This window comes from Doryrhamphus excisus, chromosome 14, assembly GCF_030265055.1.
Source record: "Doryrhamphus excisus isolate RoL2022-K1 chromosome 14, RoL_Dexc_1.0, whole genome shotgun sequence".
NCBI classification, from domain to species: Eukaryota; Metazoa; Chordata; class Actinopteri; order Syngnathiformes; family Syngnathidae; genus Doryrhamphus; species Doryrhamphus excisus.
In genome coordinates, this window is record NC_080479.1 from 9,815,783 (window position 1) to 9,832,768 (window position 16,986).

The following is a 16,986-nucleotide window of genomic DNA, read 5'->3' on the forward strand; positions in this document are numbered from 1 at the left end:
GTGAATTGTGAATAAAGAATTCCCATTCTTATAGACGTTCTTGATAATGAATCCTTTATTTTTAACGGTGTTATTACTTATTGTCCTTTTTATTGTTTAAAATACAATTTTGACATATTTTATGAGTGTCCTGTTTTTCTATGTTGTCACATATTAGATTGGCCGCATTGCAAAACACCCCGCTACCTCAAAGTATTTAAATAAATGTAATTAATATTTTATATAATTAATACATTTATTAAATGTCTGGTGTTCTTTGTGTTATATGAAATACAGGACATTATCGACGATATCAGCCTGAATTCGTAACGGATCTGAAACGAAATCAGTGGCGGTGTTTATTAACCCATGATGACGCGATAGCGGCAGCGGAAGTAAGCCGGAGTAACCCGTCTGTCATTAAGTCTCCGCCCTCGACCCGGTTGAACCAATAGCTTACTAGCAATGTAGCAATGTACTAGAAATGTAGTTAAAGGCTGGCCAGACGGACGTCAATGAAAGACTACTTGATGTAAAGGTCACTTTGGAGATAAATTCATCCGACGGAGAGGTGTTTTACTCAGGAAATATGACGAGGAAGATCCAGGGAGCTGTATGTTGTGTATATTTGATCGAGAAGCCGTGTGGTCAAAGTAGCCTTGTTTGCTAAAGTTAGCTAATTTCCAAGAAGCTAACAGTGGTTGTGCTGGTTGACCGAGTAAATAATATGCTAACTAGGCGTAAAACTTTTTTTTTTTTGCATGCTGCAATATATTTCCATCAATGTGATTATGGTTGTTATAAGGGAAATGGCTAACTAGTCGCCCTCAAGAGCATATATTTTGTTTTCTGACATGACCATCTCTAGCACCTATTTTGGACACTGTGTCCCTCAGTTGTAGACATTCAAAACAAAAACACTCAACATGTCCCGGGCTGGCCACGTTGGCCTTGGCTTACACTCCCACCCCCTTGCCTTTTCCCCCTCTCACAACACACACACACACCATTGACACTTGAATGCTTTACACATTAATGTTATAATCTGCTTGTGTCGTCACTAAAGACGTTCCTGTTTAAAAATCAGCCAACACTGTAGCCTACCTCTACTCACTTTCATGTTTAAACCATTCATTTGCAAACCGTCTTTTTAGCCCAATCAGCAAAAAAAAAATAGATATATTTTTGTGCTTTCTTTCCGTCTAGTGTAGATTATGTCTGCAGCATCTTCTCCAAAGACATCCTGGCTCATCACTGCAGAGTTCCAGATCCTTGACTACACTCAGGTATCTATTGTTGGCCCGCATTGTTACCATAACATGTTAATGCATCTCTTCCTCTTATTAATGCAAAAGGGAAGGCAGACGCAGGGGACTGCTATGGAAGACGCTCACCGCCGTCACCGTTGGCGTGCCGGCAGCGGCAGGAGTGAAGTATGCCATGTCAGATTCGAGAGAGCGGCGAAAGATGAGGATAGTGATGGAAGGATTTGGTCGTTTTTGCAGGTTTGGGAATAACTCTTTGTAGATAACGTGTATAAATGCACTGCATTTTGTCCCTTTAAAGTCACATTTTGGACTTTTTAGGTCTCTGTCTGTGGGACTGTTCATATCTATGGATTACTGGTGGACCACCAATGTGACTTTGCGAGGTCTGGATGAGGTAAGCTTCATGTAAATACCCTACATCGAAATTACATACATGCAGTGCCATTTGGCTAATATCCAAAGTACTCTCCTTTGGTGTCTTACCTGCCAGAGCAGCCCATCCTACTTGGCCGGGATGTCGGCGTGCCACCAGAGGGCAGCAGGGAGCATGGTGGATGGCGCGGTCAAGAACGGCGGCATATACATCAAACTAGGCCAAGGTCTGTGTTCTTTTAACCACCTCCTGCCGCCAGAGTATATCCGCACGCTGCAGATCCTAGAAGACAAAGCCTTGAACAGGAGGTACAAAGAGGTGAGGACTGCAAGGGAACAAAAAAACCTAGAGAACACGGTGAGATTTCTCAGGCTTGTTGTTTTCTCTTAACAACAGGTGGATGCTCTTTTCCAAGAAGACTTCAAAAAAAGTCCAGAGGAGATTTTTAAAACCTTTGACTATGAGCCCATAGCTGCTGCTAGCTTAGCGCAGGTTCACAAGGCGCAACTGTTTGATGGAACCTCAGTTGCTGTGAAGGTGCAGTACATCGACCTCAGGGACCGCTTTGATGGAGACATCAGAACCTTGGAGATCCTACTGGATATCATCAAGTTCATGCATCCCAGCTTTGGGTTCCGATGGGTCCTCAAGGTCAGGAAGCATGCATTACAAGTCCTTAAAGGGCTTCTATTGATGGATAGTTTTCAGAGCTCCAGGCTTTAAGATGTGTAGTGAAGCCTGAAGCGTTGTGCATATCCACTGGGTGGGCTGATCAAGTTGGGGGGTGGGTCAGAGGCAGTATCGTGTCCATGAGTACGGTGTTTTTTTCCCCTTCAAAACATGAAACAAAAGTGATCGTTTGAGATATATATTTTTTCATGTTTGTTGCTCATAGCTACAAGGGAGCGTTCAAGATGCTGATTTGTGACTCTGATCACCATTTAGGACCTGAAGGGCACGCTGGCTCAAGAGCTGGACTTTGAGAATGAGGCGAGGAACTCTGAGAGGTGTGCAGACGAGCTGAAACACTTCAAGTTCCTCGTGGTGCCCAAAGTCTTCTGGGAGCAAACGAGTAAAGTGAGGTTTCAGACTTGCTTCATGTTCATGCTGACTTCATGTTCTTCTCAATTAAAAGCCCCTTTTCACTTTAAAGCGAGTGCTGACTGCAGAGTTTTGCAACGGCTGCAAGATCAACAACGTGGAAGAAATTAAAAGACAAGGATTGAGCCTGAAAGATGTACGTTGGCTCACTGGAGTTTGTACAGATATACTAACATCCAGTAGAAACCCTGATTAAAATACTTGGGCTGATACTACTTTCTACAGACTGCAGATAAACTGATCCGAGCATTCGCTGAGCAAATCTTCTACACTGGTTTCATCCATGCTGATCCCCATCCTGGAAATGGTAAGTCAATGTGTTTTTTGAAATAAAAAAAATTACACTGGCTCAGTAATGATCAAATTCCCTCAGTCCTGTATGTGTTGGCCACGTAAACAAATAACATCACACTTAAAATGAATGCTTCCTCTTAAATAATCTAAAAAACTATATAAAAAAATATATAAAAATGCATTTATATGAATTAAATGTCTCCTTTAATGAACGCTATACTTCAAATAAAAAGGGCCACTAATGTAGGAAGTTGTGGAGAGGCAAACTAGCTTGTTACAGTCTTGTGTGTCTGCAGTCCTTGTGAGGCGAGGACCTGACAACAAGGCAGAGTTGGTGCTGTTGGACCACGGCTTGTATGAATACCTCAGCCAAGAGTAAGAGTTGTATTGTTTGAAAAAAAATGGTTCCTTGTATTGATACTAATATATTTCCACTCACCTTTAGCGATAGGGTGGCGCTCTGTAAACTGTGGAGGTCCATCGTTCTGCGAGATGAGGCCGCAATGGCGAAGTACTCCAATGCCTTAGGGGTCAAAGGTAAGGACCACTTCAGTCATCACTGAGCGCCGGTATGATAGTGAGACACCTACTTTGGCAGAGTACTTCCTCTTCTGTGAGATGCTGCTGCAGCGGCCCATCAACATGCGGGAGCTGCGTCTGTCCAACATCCTGAGTCGGGAGGAGACGGCCTACATGCGTCAGATGGCCATCCACCGCTTCAACAGCATCATGCAGGTGCTCAAGTCCATGCCTCGCCCCATGCTGCTGGTCTTCCGCAACATCAACACAGTCCGAAGCATCAACATCACCCTGGGGGCCCCTGTTGACCGCTACTTCATCATGGCCAAGAGGTTGGCTTCACAGTGGGCAACCCAGCCCTTCAAATCGCTTCAATCAATGACAACTGATTAGATGTGATTGGCTCTTAGCGCGGTGCGATGCTGGGGGAAGATCCAGGCGGAGAGGACCAGCATGCTGCAGAGATTCCGGGTCATACGTTGGTTGTGGACCAGATGGGAGGGCCTCAAGTTTGAGCTGGCATTAAGGTTAGAAAAATCCCAATTCAAATTTGTGTTTGTTACGCTTAAAATGAATTCTTTTTCAGGACGGAGATGGCAGCGATGAGTGTTACCCGGTCACTCGTAAACCTGCTGAGCTACTTTGGTCTCATCTCTCTGGACTCGGACCTGTACGAGTACCTGAGATAGTTCTCCTACCTCACAATGTGGACCTTTTCTTTAAAGCTTTGCAGTCGGACCGCCTGGCAATCAGTATCTACTCACACCGCCAAGTCTTTTAAAAGCCTACTGTATGCTTTTAATGAAGGAAATGACACTTTTAAAGCCAACTAAAATGTTTTAAGCTGCTGAAATTGGTTTTGCAGCAGCGTACTTAGCCAATATTTTAAATGTAAGAATATCTGCTTATTAGTGAATGATAATGATTGTGTCAGTGATGCAGTACTGTTTGTGTTGGGGTCCATTCCTCTATTGAGTAAATCCTGACTTTCAATGCTAAAAAAAAAAACAACAACCAAATGTTCATAAGTTATTTTAACAATATTAAATGATTCTACCTCCTTTTTTCCCAAGCTACAGCTGTCATTATTACTGCTAATGAACAAAGGAAAATATTGGAAACACATTTTTGTATTTCATTTACTGACCTTTTTTTAAACAAAATCTAGAGGTTTTCCACAAAGATGGGCATAGCAAATCGAATATAAAACGAGACGAAATATGGGAATGTGGCTCTTAGAAATGAGCTGTTACTCTGTCCATTTCCAGAAGGTCATCCAAGATCTGAAGAGGAATCAAAAAGGAAAACAATTAGCAATAAGAATAATAAGAAAATATCCAATCCACTTTCTATAGTGCTCGTCCTCATTGGCGTCACAGGTAAGCTGGAGCCCATCCCAGCTGATTGTGCGAGAGGCAGGGTTCACTGGCTGCCAGCCAATTGCAGGGCACGTACAGACTGACAACAACCACTAACGTGCACAGCTAATGTTACTAAAAATGTAAAACACTGGCATGTTGGTTCCTTACAATATCTTGAGTGGTACCGATCTTCTTTGCCAGCTCACTGCGCTCCATCGTGCTGAGATACAAGTACTTGTTGAGGAGTTCTCCATCCAGGATATTTCTCACAGCATTCTGCAGGCCTCGTCGGTCACAGTGCAGCATCCTGGAGTACGGACATGCGTTTGTAAGAAATGACTTTCCAGTGTTGTGATAAATATTGCATTGTGAGCTGATGGAACCTGAATGCTTTGGGGTTCAGCCCGGCGTGATGAGGCAACATGGTGTTGAGAGCATTCTGCAACATGAGAAGACGGCGATATGTCTTCTCCTGCATGGGGAGGAGAAGCCCTATTCCTCCATCCAGTGTTGCTATGGAAACAGGCAAGCATTATGGAAAAATTGGAGACAGGTTCTGCTTTTAGGGGAGGACGGACACTCACCAAACCACGTGATGTGCTTGTTGTCCCAAGTGAGAGACTTCCGGGTGCTGGTGTCCATAGCTCCTCTGCAGGGCATGCGCCAGAATGTGTTGACGTGCGAGCCAACGTTGAAGTCTGCACGCCTCAACAGGCGCATACCTCCGATACTCTCCTTAGCTGCAAGCACAAACAACAACAGACCTGTGTAATTGGCTGCTGACCTTTGCAGGCAACAACATGACCTACCTTCAGGTAAATACATGTAGACGTACAGGTTCCTGTCTCGATCAGACACTGGAAGGAAATCATTGGTAACAATGTAAAAGGTGGATTTTTTTTCTCTCCCTTTCCTGAATGGCATCGTTATATTTACCCAGGAATCCAAGCTGGTTGTTATCCACCATGAACTCAATGCTGTACACTTCCAAGGGCTTTGCATCCTGTTCCCAAAACAAAAAGAAACCCAATGCCATCAAAGATGACTCAGAACGATCCTCTACTGTCAGTGCTGCTGCCTTCAACATTCTCATCAACTAGGCACTTCTGACTGGAAAGTGTGAAATCTGCCGTTTGTGGAAGGTCTTCTATGAGAGGGGTGCTCTGCTGATTGGTGCTCACCCTACTGACGAGTGACAGCGTCTTGCTCGACTCCTGGTACCGCAGCAGCGAGATGCTCTTCATCAGGTCAGCGGCCAGGATGAAATTCTTGATGCTGAACATCTGGTGGATGTGGAGCTGCGTGTCTATGAAGGCCATGCCCGTCAGATCGTTGTCCTTCAGGACCCACAAGAAGATCTACAAGAATGTGACACCATGCGTAACTGCAGGGAAATGGCAGAACTTTCCCCACACGTGTGCTTCTACCAAGGAGATACCTTCTGTCCGATGGCTGACACCAAGTATCCGCTGCAGTGACACAGCGCCGTCACAGGTCCTTTCTGCTCTTTCTCATATAGCACTTTGAACTTGTTCTTGGTGAGAGGCTGACCCGGCTCAGGCACCACTTCAATCACATCCAGGATCAATATCTTAAAAAAAAAAAAAACACGGAAAATTTATTATTTTAGGTGACACACTGCTCCTTTGAAAAATTGCATCACAGAGTGCTGCTCACTCTCCCCCTGCAGGTGACCTCCTCCCCCTGCATGACGCAGGTCCCAGCGGCGATGTAGCCCTTTAGGCCTGACACTGTCTCCTGACTCCTCAGGGCCACCGTCTTCATGCAGGTCACATGCTCCCACTCCTCCAGGTCGATCCTGGTTCAGAGACAAAAAGGTCAACAACTGAGATAGAGCATGTACTGTATGACATATGGTAAGCACTCCATTCCCAATGATGCAAACTGGACTTTCTAATAATTTGTGCCTACATCCTTTTTATTAGCACCAAACCTGAGAAATGTCTATCATCGCCTTCATTTATTTGCCACACTTTTGAGAGGAGACACTCCAACAACAACAACTTCCTCTGGCTTTGAGATCATTCTTAAAATGCAGACTGGAGCTGGGCCAACAAGCCATTAATCAGCTCACACAGCTATGATAGTGTTATTAGCGTATAATGTCCTCCTGTCCCACTCCTTAATGTCATGTTGACATTGGACAAATGTACAGTTAGTGTAGAAAATAAAAAGCAGATATAGTACACGGTAGCGCTTCTTAGAGACAAACACACACAGACAGGCATGGACAAACACAACTCATGAGCGTTAAAGCTACAGAAATAGTGTGTCCCCCTTTTAAAAATTGTACATTCCAGCGTCATAGCTAGATTTTGGCCAAGACACATCCACTCGTTAGAAATTCTACATTTCTATGGACTTTACCGTGTGTTGGGAATTGTCTCCCAGCTGACGGGAGAGATGAGCTGGATGGAAAACCTCTCCTGTTGAGGGTTAATGTAGCGTTCATCTGCAAAGCAACAAAAGCACTTCTTGTGAAACAGTCAATAGGAAAGACAACATGGGGTCCGTGTAGTAATTTGGAAATTAGCACTGGCCACTTCATTAAGTACCCCTACGTACAATTGGTGCACCTAATGTTGTGGCAAGTAGTGATGTTACAAGAGGTGCCGGGGCTTCAAAGCGTGTGTTGAGTAATCGAGTGGGCGCTTCCACGAAGCGTGTACCGAGGCTTGATTCATTGGGGGGAGGGGCCGGAATTGATGACGTCCGAAGCCTCGCTGCCAGGCTGTACCATGTGACGGATTCAGGTAGTGGTTCAGAATTTGCCGCGGTGTTTGCCTGTCACTCAGCGATATAAACCCCTCAGGCTTAGACATTAAAATGTGGGGTTTTGTTTTGTCAGGAGTTTTGTCAGTTGAGCGTGTTCATAGTGTTTGTGGATGGTTTGGAGGGTTTGGTTAGTGCGGTTACGTTATCTCTCTGGTCAGAGAGAGAAGATATGGAGCCAGCTAGAAAGAGGAACATTTCTCCTGTGTGGGAACATTTTGACTTGATCAGACTGAATAAATAAGCCAAATCCAACACTATTAATAAATGGTATGTTTGCATTTCAAAACCTGTATTTTCACTGTTATTGAAAGGTGATGTGCTTATTGTGTTTCAAGGAGTTGGGGTACAATAATAACACCAGATCCATGTTAAGGCATTACCGTGCCTTTCATGAACATAAAGATGAAACTGGACCTTCACCCCTCCACGGTAAAGTTAATATTACTATATATAATATATATATATATCACAGTATTACTAACACAAATATTTCGGGTTGACTTATATTCATTGTGCAAATGAAAGATTGCACGTCTTTATCAGCCACAAGAAAACAAGAGCTGGGTGAGGCCCTTGTTGATATGGTTGTCAAAGATACACAACCCTAAAGCATAGTAGAGATGTTGTATCAAAAAGAGGAATCGCCTCAAACCAAAAATTGTTAAGAAAAAAATATTACTGAATAAAAATCAATTAAATCTCCCACGTTCTGTCCAAGTTACACAAGAATACATCTTCATACATCTTCCTAGTTACACAGGAACTTTCACTGAGGCCATGCCAGGTGACATAAAACCATGATGAAGCTAGCCATAATCACATGATACCGGAAGCATTTATGGACAAGAAAACATTCAGCATTTTATATATACTGGATATTTTTTCCCACATATTGTTGATAGTCATTTGATTATACCATTTTTTGTAGTACATGACCATTTTCAAGAGCCAAAACAGATCAGCATTCAATGCATCACACATGAAGGTACAGCCACCTGTAATTGTATCCAAGGCCAGCAGGTGGTTTCGTGTGCAAATGAAGCTTCAAGAAATAAACCAATTCTCGAACCAGTTGACTGAAATGGTTCAAAGCTTCATCTCGCCATCACTAGTGGCAAGTATTTACAGTGGGTTAGAACATACAGTATGTCTGTTCATTCGTCACCTCGTTCGATGATTTCATACTCCTTCTCCTCTCCCGTCATCCTGGGGATCCGTGTACATGGCTCTTTCACACTGGTGCACACAGCATACACCTACAGTGGAAGACACCAGAATACCTCATTAAGATTAATGTCACATCAGAGACGATGGCTGACATTTCCTGAGTGGGGGGGGCCCCTGCCTTGGATTCCACATGGTAGGAGACGTAGTGGACGGTGCACCTCAGTGGGATCTTTCTCACCGGCCATGGAGCGTCATAGGACAAGTACGTGGGGAGGACGCTGATCCTCAGTTCACCCTGCAGGCAAATTTAAACACCCACAGTGACGCATTGTTTAAGTGACTTAGAAGCACGTACGCGTCACATGCTTACCTGTTTGTTGAAGTAGAGGAAGCCTTTGGGGCAGTTGATGTTATGGAAGGGAGAGAAGGACTCAATGGTGCCATCGATAGTCATCGGATGAAGTCTCAAGGCACCGCGAGAGGTGACCAGCATCCAATGAGGGGAGGGCCCACAGATGAACACCTGAGAAGTATATAGCAAATTAACACTGCAGTAATTACAGAGGAAATATTGTTGAATGAACTTTTTACCCCCGAGTATCCAGAGATGTCCTCAAAGTATCTGAACCTTGCACTACGACTTTTGGCCGGCACATCGTCAGGGACTCCTCCTTCAGGCTTCCTGTCCTTCTTTAGCTTTGAGCGCTTCTCTCGGAAGTTAATGTTGTGGGGCACCTGTGAAGGGCAGAGCTTACGATGAGTATCATCTAAAATCCATCCCTCGTCTGATTGCAATCGTACCTTTTTGAAGCGCACTTTGAGGTTATTCTGAGGTTGCTGCTGATCATAAGGGAACGCTTCATAGATGAGGAGCTCTTGTTCCACGTGGACCTGAGAAATGAGAGCATGTGTGAATTAAGAAGTGATGCGAAGGGGAGGCACAGCTATAGAGGAGGAGTAACTCACCAGTAAATATGGTCGACTATGATTGTTGCCAAGCGAAACCAAAGTCACCTCCTTGACTACTGGGATGTCTCCCTGACGAGTCACTTCTTCTTTTTTGCCTTCACCCTGCGTTGCTGACTGGCCGGAGGAGCTGTCCACCAGCACCCTCTGACCAACGGGAAAGTTCTTCACCAGGAAGACCAACCTCCAGTCTGGCAGCTGGTATATCTGATTATAAAGGCAGAGTTGATGTGGAATGTGTATAATAAATATGACATTGCAATCAGGTCACGTGTGATCATTTACCTCCATGACGCCATTTTCGCGCACAATAATACACCAGTGGGTGGGCTCAGCTTTGACGGGGACTCCATCATTTCCAGAGGACGCTGCTTGTCCAGAAGTACGATTGATTTCCTCCTTAGGGGGCGCTGTGCTCGCAGTTGAGTCTCCATATAACATTTCCTCCTCATCATCCACTGTGTTACTGTACAAGCATTTGCCATCATTTATATTATCAAAACATAATAATAAAGCAGTTCTTACCTGAGATCATGAATGACTGTCTCCACTTCAGACAAACTCTTCATGTTTGTGTCCTCTAAGACAGGACAGCTCACTCTGTTCTCCGTGGTGAACATTCCGCTCACGTCTCGGTACGCACACAGTGCTATCACCCGGGGTTGCTTGATGGGAGACAATTTAAAACTTTCCAAGAAACTGAATGACATCTGGACATTTGCGATACGCTTCATTAGGTGTAATGAGAGCCAATGACACCAAGAGCTGAGTGCTATTAGTTTAACGAGATATATATTCTAGTGCTTGTAGAAGTGCATCATACGGTGAGCTGTTCCTAATATTTTGATTATTTAGCTGCACAACAAGAGTTCTGCAAGGAACAATTACAATTGAACATTTTTTTAATGAACATCTAACTTCAGAGCTCTGCATATAGTGAAGATTTTCAGTTTAGCCAGCAGGGGGCGTGCTTTAACAATGAAAGCTGTCCTAGGATAATAAGTTGGGTTCCTCACCATGACAATCTGTGGTTTCTGCAGAGACAGACGCTGCGTCTTCCCCATGTAAGAGTCCGTCTTCAGTACAAACATGGTGACCGCTCCCTCAGCGGTCATGATGACCACAAATGGGTCCGCCACAGAGCAGTGCACGATGGGAGAACCCAGGTCCACTGGGATGAAGTGGAGCTGCGTCACTGGAGAAAGAAGCTGGTCAGAAGCAACTCATTTTTTTTTTTTCAATGATCATTTTGGTTTACCTCCTTCTAGCAGCCGAATTCCCATGGGAGAGACTTGGATGATGTATTTGTTGTCACCAATGTTGCCGGCAAACACAGTAGGTCCCTGAGTGGCAAACCCACTAGTGTCCAGCTCCATGATCTCCTGGCCTGTCTGTAGGATCTACAGTGCAACACAGGGGTCAGTTATGGTTGATAAGAAATACCACAAGATGCCAATAAAGTGGAAAAAATGGCCGCCAACCATTGTTGAATCCTCTCGGCTCAAAATTAGAAAACCGTGCGTCTTAGAGTCATCTTCCAGCGGTGCTTCTTTTTGCTCCTCCTCTTTCTTCTTCCCTTCCTCCTTATCCTTATCCTTAGCTTCATCTCCCTCTTCCTTGTCCTCACCCGTCTCCTTCTCACCGCCTTCGTCCGATTCCTCACTCTGACCTGCCTGGAATGACAACAAACTTGCAAAAAAAAAAGCAAGGTACGCTGATTTGGTAACAACAAAACAGTACTTTTTCTTTGGCTTCACATGAGATGACGGTCCACATGTCGTGGCACCCTGGCAACTCAAACGTGGTGACTACTTGGGGTCTGATGCTCCTCTGGTAACAAAGCAAAGCAAAATTGTGACCGTTGTACTAAATTATGCAAGATACCGTGTACAAGTACAGCAGACAATAACACAAGAAATGTATCTGAGTTGTTTACAGGCTACTCCGTCCATCTCTGAGAGCCCTGGTAGACCCAGAATTCACTGTAGCACCAACATTGATCCTGTGATAGACGGGCCTCGCGACCACAGGTTTTTAGGATGGTGCAGACTTTCAGAACCATGCACACATATATACCTGCAGTACCGACAGCGCCCCGTTCTTGCCGAAGCCGGAGCACACCACCACTTCTAGGTCAGGCTCTGGGTTGCCCTGGAACTGTGGGTAGGAGCAGAGTTTTGCTTTAAGCCTGAATTGGTGACAAATTTAAGTATATTCATTTGGATTTTTGAGTATATCTACCTCTTCTGATAGGAAGGCGGGTTCACCCATGGAGGCATTGGCACACGGTCCAATATTCAGTATGCTGTCACACACCTGTAGAAACAATTCATGACCTTTAATAAAAAAAAAATACAAATGCACTGCTACCTCCAAATTAGAACATACAAACAATGGGAAAATGTCGAAAAAACTTGGTTGTCATCATACTGTAACATCAGGTCAGACGCCCGCACACTGTGTGTGGTGAAGCTAGTTGTTAGCCAGCTTGTCGCTAGCTGGTGTGGTGTGGCGAGGTGTCACTACATCAGGAATGTAGTTCTTCGGCATGAAAATTTTAATAATAATAATAACAACAACAACAACAATGTCGCTGTAGCTTGGTTAATATGCAGCTAAGATATGTACCCTGAAGGAAGGGATTTTGTCCACCCTTAAGAACTTCATATTCTTTAGGTTGTTTGTTTGTTTGTTACCTCAAATGAGTATGTGGCCAGCTGGGTGCCTGACTGGGCTTCGCTTCCATAAACTTCGATCTCATCCACCTCATCTGTTAAAGGGGGCAAGAAGCACAGCGATGAAACAAATGTGACAGTGAGAAGCAGAGATCAGGCTTCTCAAACATACCGGTCCAGTTGGTGGAGCATTCCACTCTCTTCTTTTTGCTTGGTGGCTCCTCCTAAAACGTATACGCCATTGTTTAGGAAAAAGACAACCACATGCAGGTGATCATCACACATGTTCACCTGTTTGTCCTTGTCTTTCTCTTTGTCCTGTTTTTCATTCACCTCGTCCAGCGGCGTCTCCTGTAGCTTCTCTGTGTACTTCAGCAGCAGGGAGTTGCCTAGGCGGGACCCGAGGAAAAGGTAGCCGGGCTCCATGGTGACCATCTGAGGTGGGAAACATATGAATCAAGGACTGGGTCAGCTTAAACAAACAAAAAAATATATATTATTATTGTTATTATTATTAAACAAAAAAATATAAAAATAACGCCAGCTAGTCTAGCTTACACAGGTTGTGAGGACGCTGGCGGCTGCTTTGTCAAAATGGAAGTCCCGGACGCTCCTCATGCCATCGGTGATTAGAGTCAAAACGTAACTGCAGAAAATGAAAAGACAGGAAAAGACATCTGTATTAGCATTGTTATATAACATCACACCAGTGTTTAAGATGCACCCACTAAATTTGGAGAGAAAAATAGATTTGTACATGTATAAGCCATATGTAATATTGTTATAAAATTACATATTGTGGAGTGCACAAGTCCACGAGGACCAGGTAGCTATTTATTTGACAGGAGCCAACCATCTTTGAGAAAACTCTTGTCAACCCATCAGAAATCACAGGAGGTCTTTACTCAATATACTCACGATACCATCTTACAACAAATGCTAAAATCATCACACAGCAACTTAACACAAAAGGTAGCTAGGAAATATACTTGACAAGTACCAATAAGAGTTAACAATAAAAAAACTGCTATTTCAAGTTATTCCCTTAATGCATTGTACCCAACAGAGCAGTTCTTTGGCCAACGACTGCCATGGGTGCCAGAGCTTGTGAGATCCTTTGCAGCTTGTGATTGGCTCCTGCTAAAGGCAGAGCTACTGTTTCCTCACTGACTAGTCAGGGGCACAGTATTTAAAAGATTACTAGTACTTCTGAAGTATAACAGATGCCATAAATTACCTACAGGTTTCAACATGTAAGAAAAAAGTAGCAGCTTATACATCAGAATTTACGATACTCACATTTCTCCTCCTTTCAAAGAGATAACCATCTTGTCATGGGCGATAAAGTCAGACTGAGAGCAGTCCAAGGTGATCTTCACCTCCTCTTGTATGCCTGAGAAAGAAGAAACGCATGTCACACAGGTAAAATGTACTGGAAGAAGCATGTGGTCGTTCAGTCTGATGCTTACGCAGAGGGAAAGCTGTGGTCCCGTTTGTTTGGGAATTAAGGGACACTCCGTAGGGTGGAACACTCTGGTTCAGATACAACAAAGAGTTCACAGCAAAAACCACCACACCACCTACAAAAAATAGTGAATACTATTTAAAATATCTTCAAAAAAATATACAAATTATCCTGGAGAAAAGAAAGACGCTCACCAATTGGCTTAGGAACCGCCATGACTTGCGTGCAGTCAAATGGCAGATTGCTCAGTGACCAGATGACAGGATGGACCTTCTGCATGATGTTGAGAGAGATGGCGACAATGCTGCATGTGTCCTGACGCACGGCGACACGTCTGGAAGGGAGGGGATAAAAGGAGATCATTTTAAAAACCTGCCATCAATCTGTGTCATGGCAGTCGGTGGCGTGAGGCACGGACCCGGGCCACGTTTGGTTGGGCTCAAACAGGATGAGCAACGTTGATTCGTAGTAGCCGTGGAGGAACTTCATGTCGATGATGTTTAGCAGCTTCTCGTCCAGCTCGCGGACGTCGATGATGTAACTCGGCAGGAAGCTGGATTTAGGTCTGCAGGGAAGGTCACACGTTGTTGTATAAACGATGGATTTACACTCGCGGTGTAAGCACTCACCCATCTCCGACCCCACCCTCCTGCTCGTCAGTTAGCGTGTCCTTCCGGAAGGGCAGCACCACCAGTTTGGTGCCATAGACGAGCATCACAGCACAGCGATTCTCCGGATCCACACGGACAATAGGAATGTGTACATTCTGTACAAAACCATCCTGGTATTTTTTTTTTAAAGGAAGACTCATCAGGTTTTTGTACCGATGTATAAATAAATGTTAATTGTATGAGTTTTTACATTGTACATACTCTAAGTTCTGGCTCCTCAAAATAGTGCAGGGACAGGGTCTTGAGGTCATGTGTCCCTGGGTCGTACTCCACCACAGACAACTGGTGAGAAACATGGACAAATGTAAAGACATCCAAATCCTTTTGTTGATTTTCATTAGGCTGTGCACTGCTTAGACCTTGGCATCTTTAAAACTGAGGAGGAGCGCATCCCTGCTGGCTCCTACAAGCTGCACGCTGGCCATGGACATGACATTACCAAAGAGCGAAAAGCTGGCCACTTGCTCCAGCTTCTCCTTGCGAGCTTTTCCATCTAAAAAAAAAAAAGTGCCACCACAAATTAATTTATAGTAAGGTACGATTTTCATTTCAATAACAATATCTGGACATACCTGAGGGCTTGTCTGCCTTTGATGTACTCTGCAAACACGCATGACCCGTTAGATTACTCTTTCAGTTTTCTGATGAAATGAGTGCAAATACCTCCACGTCGTGGATAATCCTGTAGACGAACAGCTGAGACGTCCCGGCAACGACTAGATTCTTCTCCTTGCTGGAAATGAAGTTGCAGTAGACGGAAAACTCCACAGAGGTGGGCGTGTGGGCTTGCCTGTGCACAGCGTACATCTCGGCAGGTTGCCCGCAGCTTCTAACCACAACATACATATAAATACACACGTCTTAATCATCAGAACATATTCAGAACTTGGCCAATGATGTAGAATTCAACGTGACGTTCCTAAAGGTCACCAGATATCATGCTGCCTAACATTATACGAATACAAACACTGTAGAATTAAATGGCAACACTGTACTTTACTAGCCATATATTAGTCCGACCTCCCTGATGCTAGCATACAACTGATAAATGGTGTGTCGCTGCCACTCAATGACCAAATATGACTTTAAAAACACGATTCTTATATAGGAGGTCAGCTAATGTTTGTGTCTCTACTCGCAAAGTGTAATTTGTAAGAAATCAACTAAATTCAAAAGTTAGCAGTATAAGATAGCGGCACAGGTAGCAGCACAAGCTAGCATAGCATGATGCTGCTGACTGCAGTCGACTACTTTTATAAAAATGTTGTGAATTAAAACATCAAACGTACCTATCTTCAACACACTAGCGAAATGAGGAAGGCTTGTCGTCTCTCTGTTCATTCAGCATTTCACACATATGGAGGTTAGAGCCAATTTAGTGGCCATTCAATTGTAATTGCGTCTGGTGTTGCTGCTGCTTCGCTGCTTATTTTCTTCTTCTTTGTCGTTTAAGGTCGGATGCGGACTATGTTGGTGCACTACCGCCACCCTCTGGATATCAATAGTATATCATATTTTTTTAAAAACCTCACTACAAATAAAAATGGATGGCACTCTATTGTTATGTTTGCTATACCTCTTGATAACACCATAAACATCCTCGTGATTTCTTTCCAATTACACGTCTTTTCGTTTATGTCCAGCGGCTAATGTAAATGTCACGGTGTCCCTGCAGCGAAGGTTTGCGCGCGGTGAAACTATGACTAGTGCTTTTACAGTTTAAAAAGTAGTTTAAGAAGCAGTGTTTCCCTATCTTTATTGAAGGCACATACTATATTCAATTAGATGCAAACCTATTGTAATTATACACGCACAAATACAAGGTACTGTAACTTAAGTGTTCCACTGGCATTGTTATCAATCAGAGTTAATGGACTATTTATCATCAACTGACTGAATTGTTGCGTGTCTCACACTAAAATGCAATGTGGTCTGTAAAAACATTATCAAATACGTTTTAACAACTTTAAGGTCATTATTACTTTGCTAAATAACGGAAAGATAGTTAGTTTCCCTATAACCACGAAGTGAATGGTGATCTAAACATTATTGGTCGAGCTTTAGTTAATTAGTAATTACCATAAATGTGGCCACAAAAGATATACAATACGTTTAAAATTAAACTTACCGGTACTTATATTCATTTTCATTAATCAAAGCCGAAAGAAACAAACAAAAATTGTGTTCAGTTGAGCCTGACTTGTTTAAGGGCAATAACATGCGTGACGTCACATTCAAGCGACATGCGTTTTATTCACTGTCACATAGTTGAATGTCATATTAGTCTTCAACAGTAAAATATTTTTATTATTATTTTAGTCGAAATCACATGTATCATTTAAACCGTCATT

At 43.6% G+C, this 16,986-nt stretch overlaps 2 protein-coding genes across 8 annotated transcripts; one reads left to right on the top strand and one right to left on the bottom strand.

Moving 5' to 3' along the window:
* The first annotated feature begins 397 nt into the window (after nucleotides 1–397).
* adck5 (aarF domain containing kinase 5) lies at nucleotides 398–4,617 on the top strand. Of its 4 annotated transcripts, none has more exons than XM_058047504.1 (14): nucleotides 398–592; nucleotides 1,186–1,265; nucleotides 1,335–1,484; nucleotides 1,566–1,641; nucleotides 1,738–1,938; nucleotides 2,017–2,271; nucleotides 2,566–2,697; nucleotides 2,774–2,857; nucleotides 2,947–3,028; nucleotides 3,312–3,390; nucleotides 3,461–3,552; nucleotides 3,614–3,866; nucleotides 3,945–4,061; nucleotides 4,121–4,617. In XM_058047504.1, the coding sequence occupies exons 1-14, from the start codon at nucleotides 569–571 to the stop codon at nucleotides 4,221–4,223; spliced, it is 1,728 nt and encodes a 575-aa protein (XP_057903487.1). In that variant the 5' UTR covers nucleotides 398–568; the 3' UTR covers nucleotides 4,224–4,617. The 4 variants fall into 4 exon arrangements, with proteins under 4 accessions (XP_057903487.1, XP_057903488.1, XP_057903489.1 ...); XM_058047505.1 differs by having other exon boundaries at nucleotides 445–592; nucleotides 1,191–1,265; XM_058047506.1 differs by having other exon boundaries at nucleotides 453–511.
* Nucleotides 4,618–4,659: 42 nt separating this feature from the next.
* Nucleotides 4,660–16,861, bottom strand: cpsf1 (cleavage and polyadenylation specific factor 1). Of its 4 annotated transcripts, none has more exons than XM_058047500.1 (38): nucleotides 16,764–16,861; nucleotides 15,299–15,464; nucleotides 15,208–15,235; nucleotides 14,995–15,128; nucleotides 14,837–14,917; nucleotides 14,594–14,745; nucleotides 14,383–14,529; nucleotides 14,159–14,298; nucleotides 13,969–14,079; nucleotides 13,799–13,892; nucleotides 13,058–13,145; nucleotides 12,791–12,934; nucleotides 12,672–12,723; nucleotides 12,521–12,594; nucleotides 12,066–12,140; nucleotides 11,901–11,981; nucleotides 11,565–11,654; nucleotides 11,306–11,497; nucleotides 11,083–11,224; nucleotides 10,841–11,019; nucleotides 10,350–10,489; nucleotides 10,110–10,290; nucleotides 9,825–10,031; nucleotides 9,660–9,749; nucleotides 9,450–9,593; nucleotides 9,229–9,381; nucleotides 9,037–9,153; nucleotides 8,857–8,947; nucleotides 7,284–7,368; nucleotides 6,573–6,714; nucleotides 6,334–6,486; nucleotides 6,077–6,253; nucleotides 5,832–5,898; nucleotides 5,705–5,752; nucleotides 5,480–5,635; nucleotides 5,279–5,408; nucleotides 5,064–5,202; nucleotides 4,660–4,817 (listed from the first exon to the last, which is right to left on the bottom strand). In XM_058047500.1, exons 1-38 carry the CDS (start codon nucleotides 16,853–16,855, stop codon nucleotides 4,770–4,772), a joined length of 4,530 nt encoding a protein of 1,509 aa, XP_057903483.1. In that variant the 5' UTR covers nucleotides 16,856–16,861; the 3' UTR covers nucleotides 4,660–4,769. The 4 variants fall into 4 exon arrangements, with proteins under 4 accessions (XP_057903483.1, XP_057903484.1, XP_057903486.1 ...); XM_058047501.1 differs by having other exon boundaries at nucleotides 15,299–15,461; nucleotides 16,764–16,784; XM_058047503.1 differs by lacking the exon at nucleotides 16,764–16,861 and adding an exon at nucleotides 15,925–16,117 and having other exon boundaries at nucleotides 15,299–15,461.
* Between the last annotated feature and the right edge of the window lie 125 nt (nucleotides 16,862–16,986).

Bases quoted from the DNA above. Each gene is read 5' to 3' on its own strand.
- adck5 (XM_058047504.1), top strand. From the start codon at position 569: ATGACGAGGAAGATCCAGGGAGCT. The intron at 1,266-1,334 runs GTATCTATTGTT...TTAATGCAAAAG, and splicing joins AGATCCTTGACTACACTCAG to GGAAGGCAGACGCAGGGGAC. The intron at 1,939-2,016 runs GTGAGGACTGCA...TCTTAACAACAG, and splicing joins TGAACAGGAGGTACAAAGAG to GTGGATGCTCTTTTCCAAGA.
- cpsf1 (XM_058047500.1), bottom strand. From the start codon at position 16,855: ATGTTATTGCCCTTAAACAAGTCAGGCTCAACTGAACACAATTTTTGT. The intron at 11,498-11,564 runs GTACTGTTTTGT...TTGTCATTCCAG, and splicing joins CATGTGAAGCCAAAGAAAAA to GCAGGTCAGAGTGAGGAATC. The intron at 5,636-5,704 runs GTAGGTCATGTT...TTGTGCTTGCAG, and splicing joins CTACATGTATTTACCTGAAG to CTAAGGAGAGTATCGGAGGT.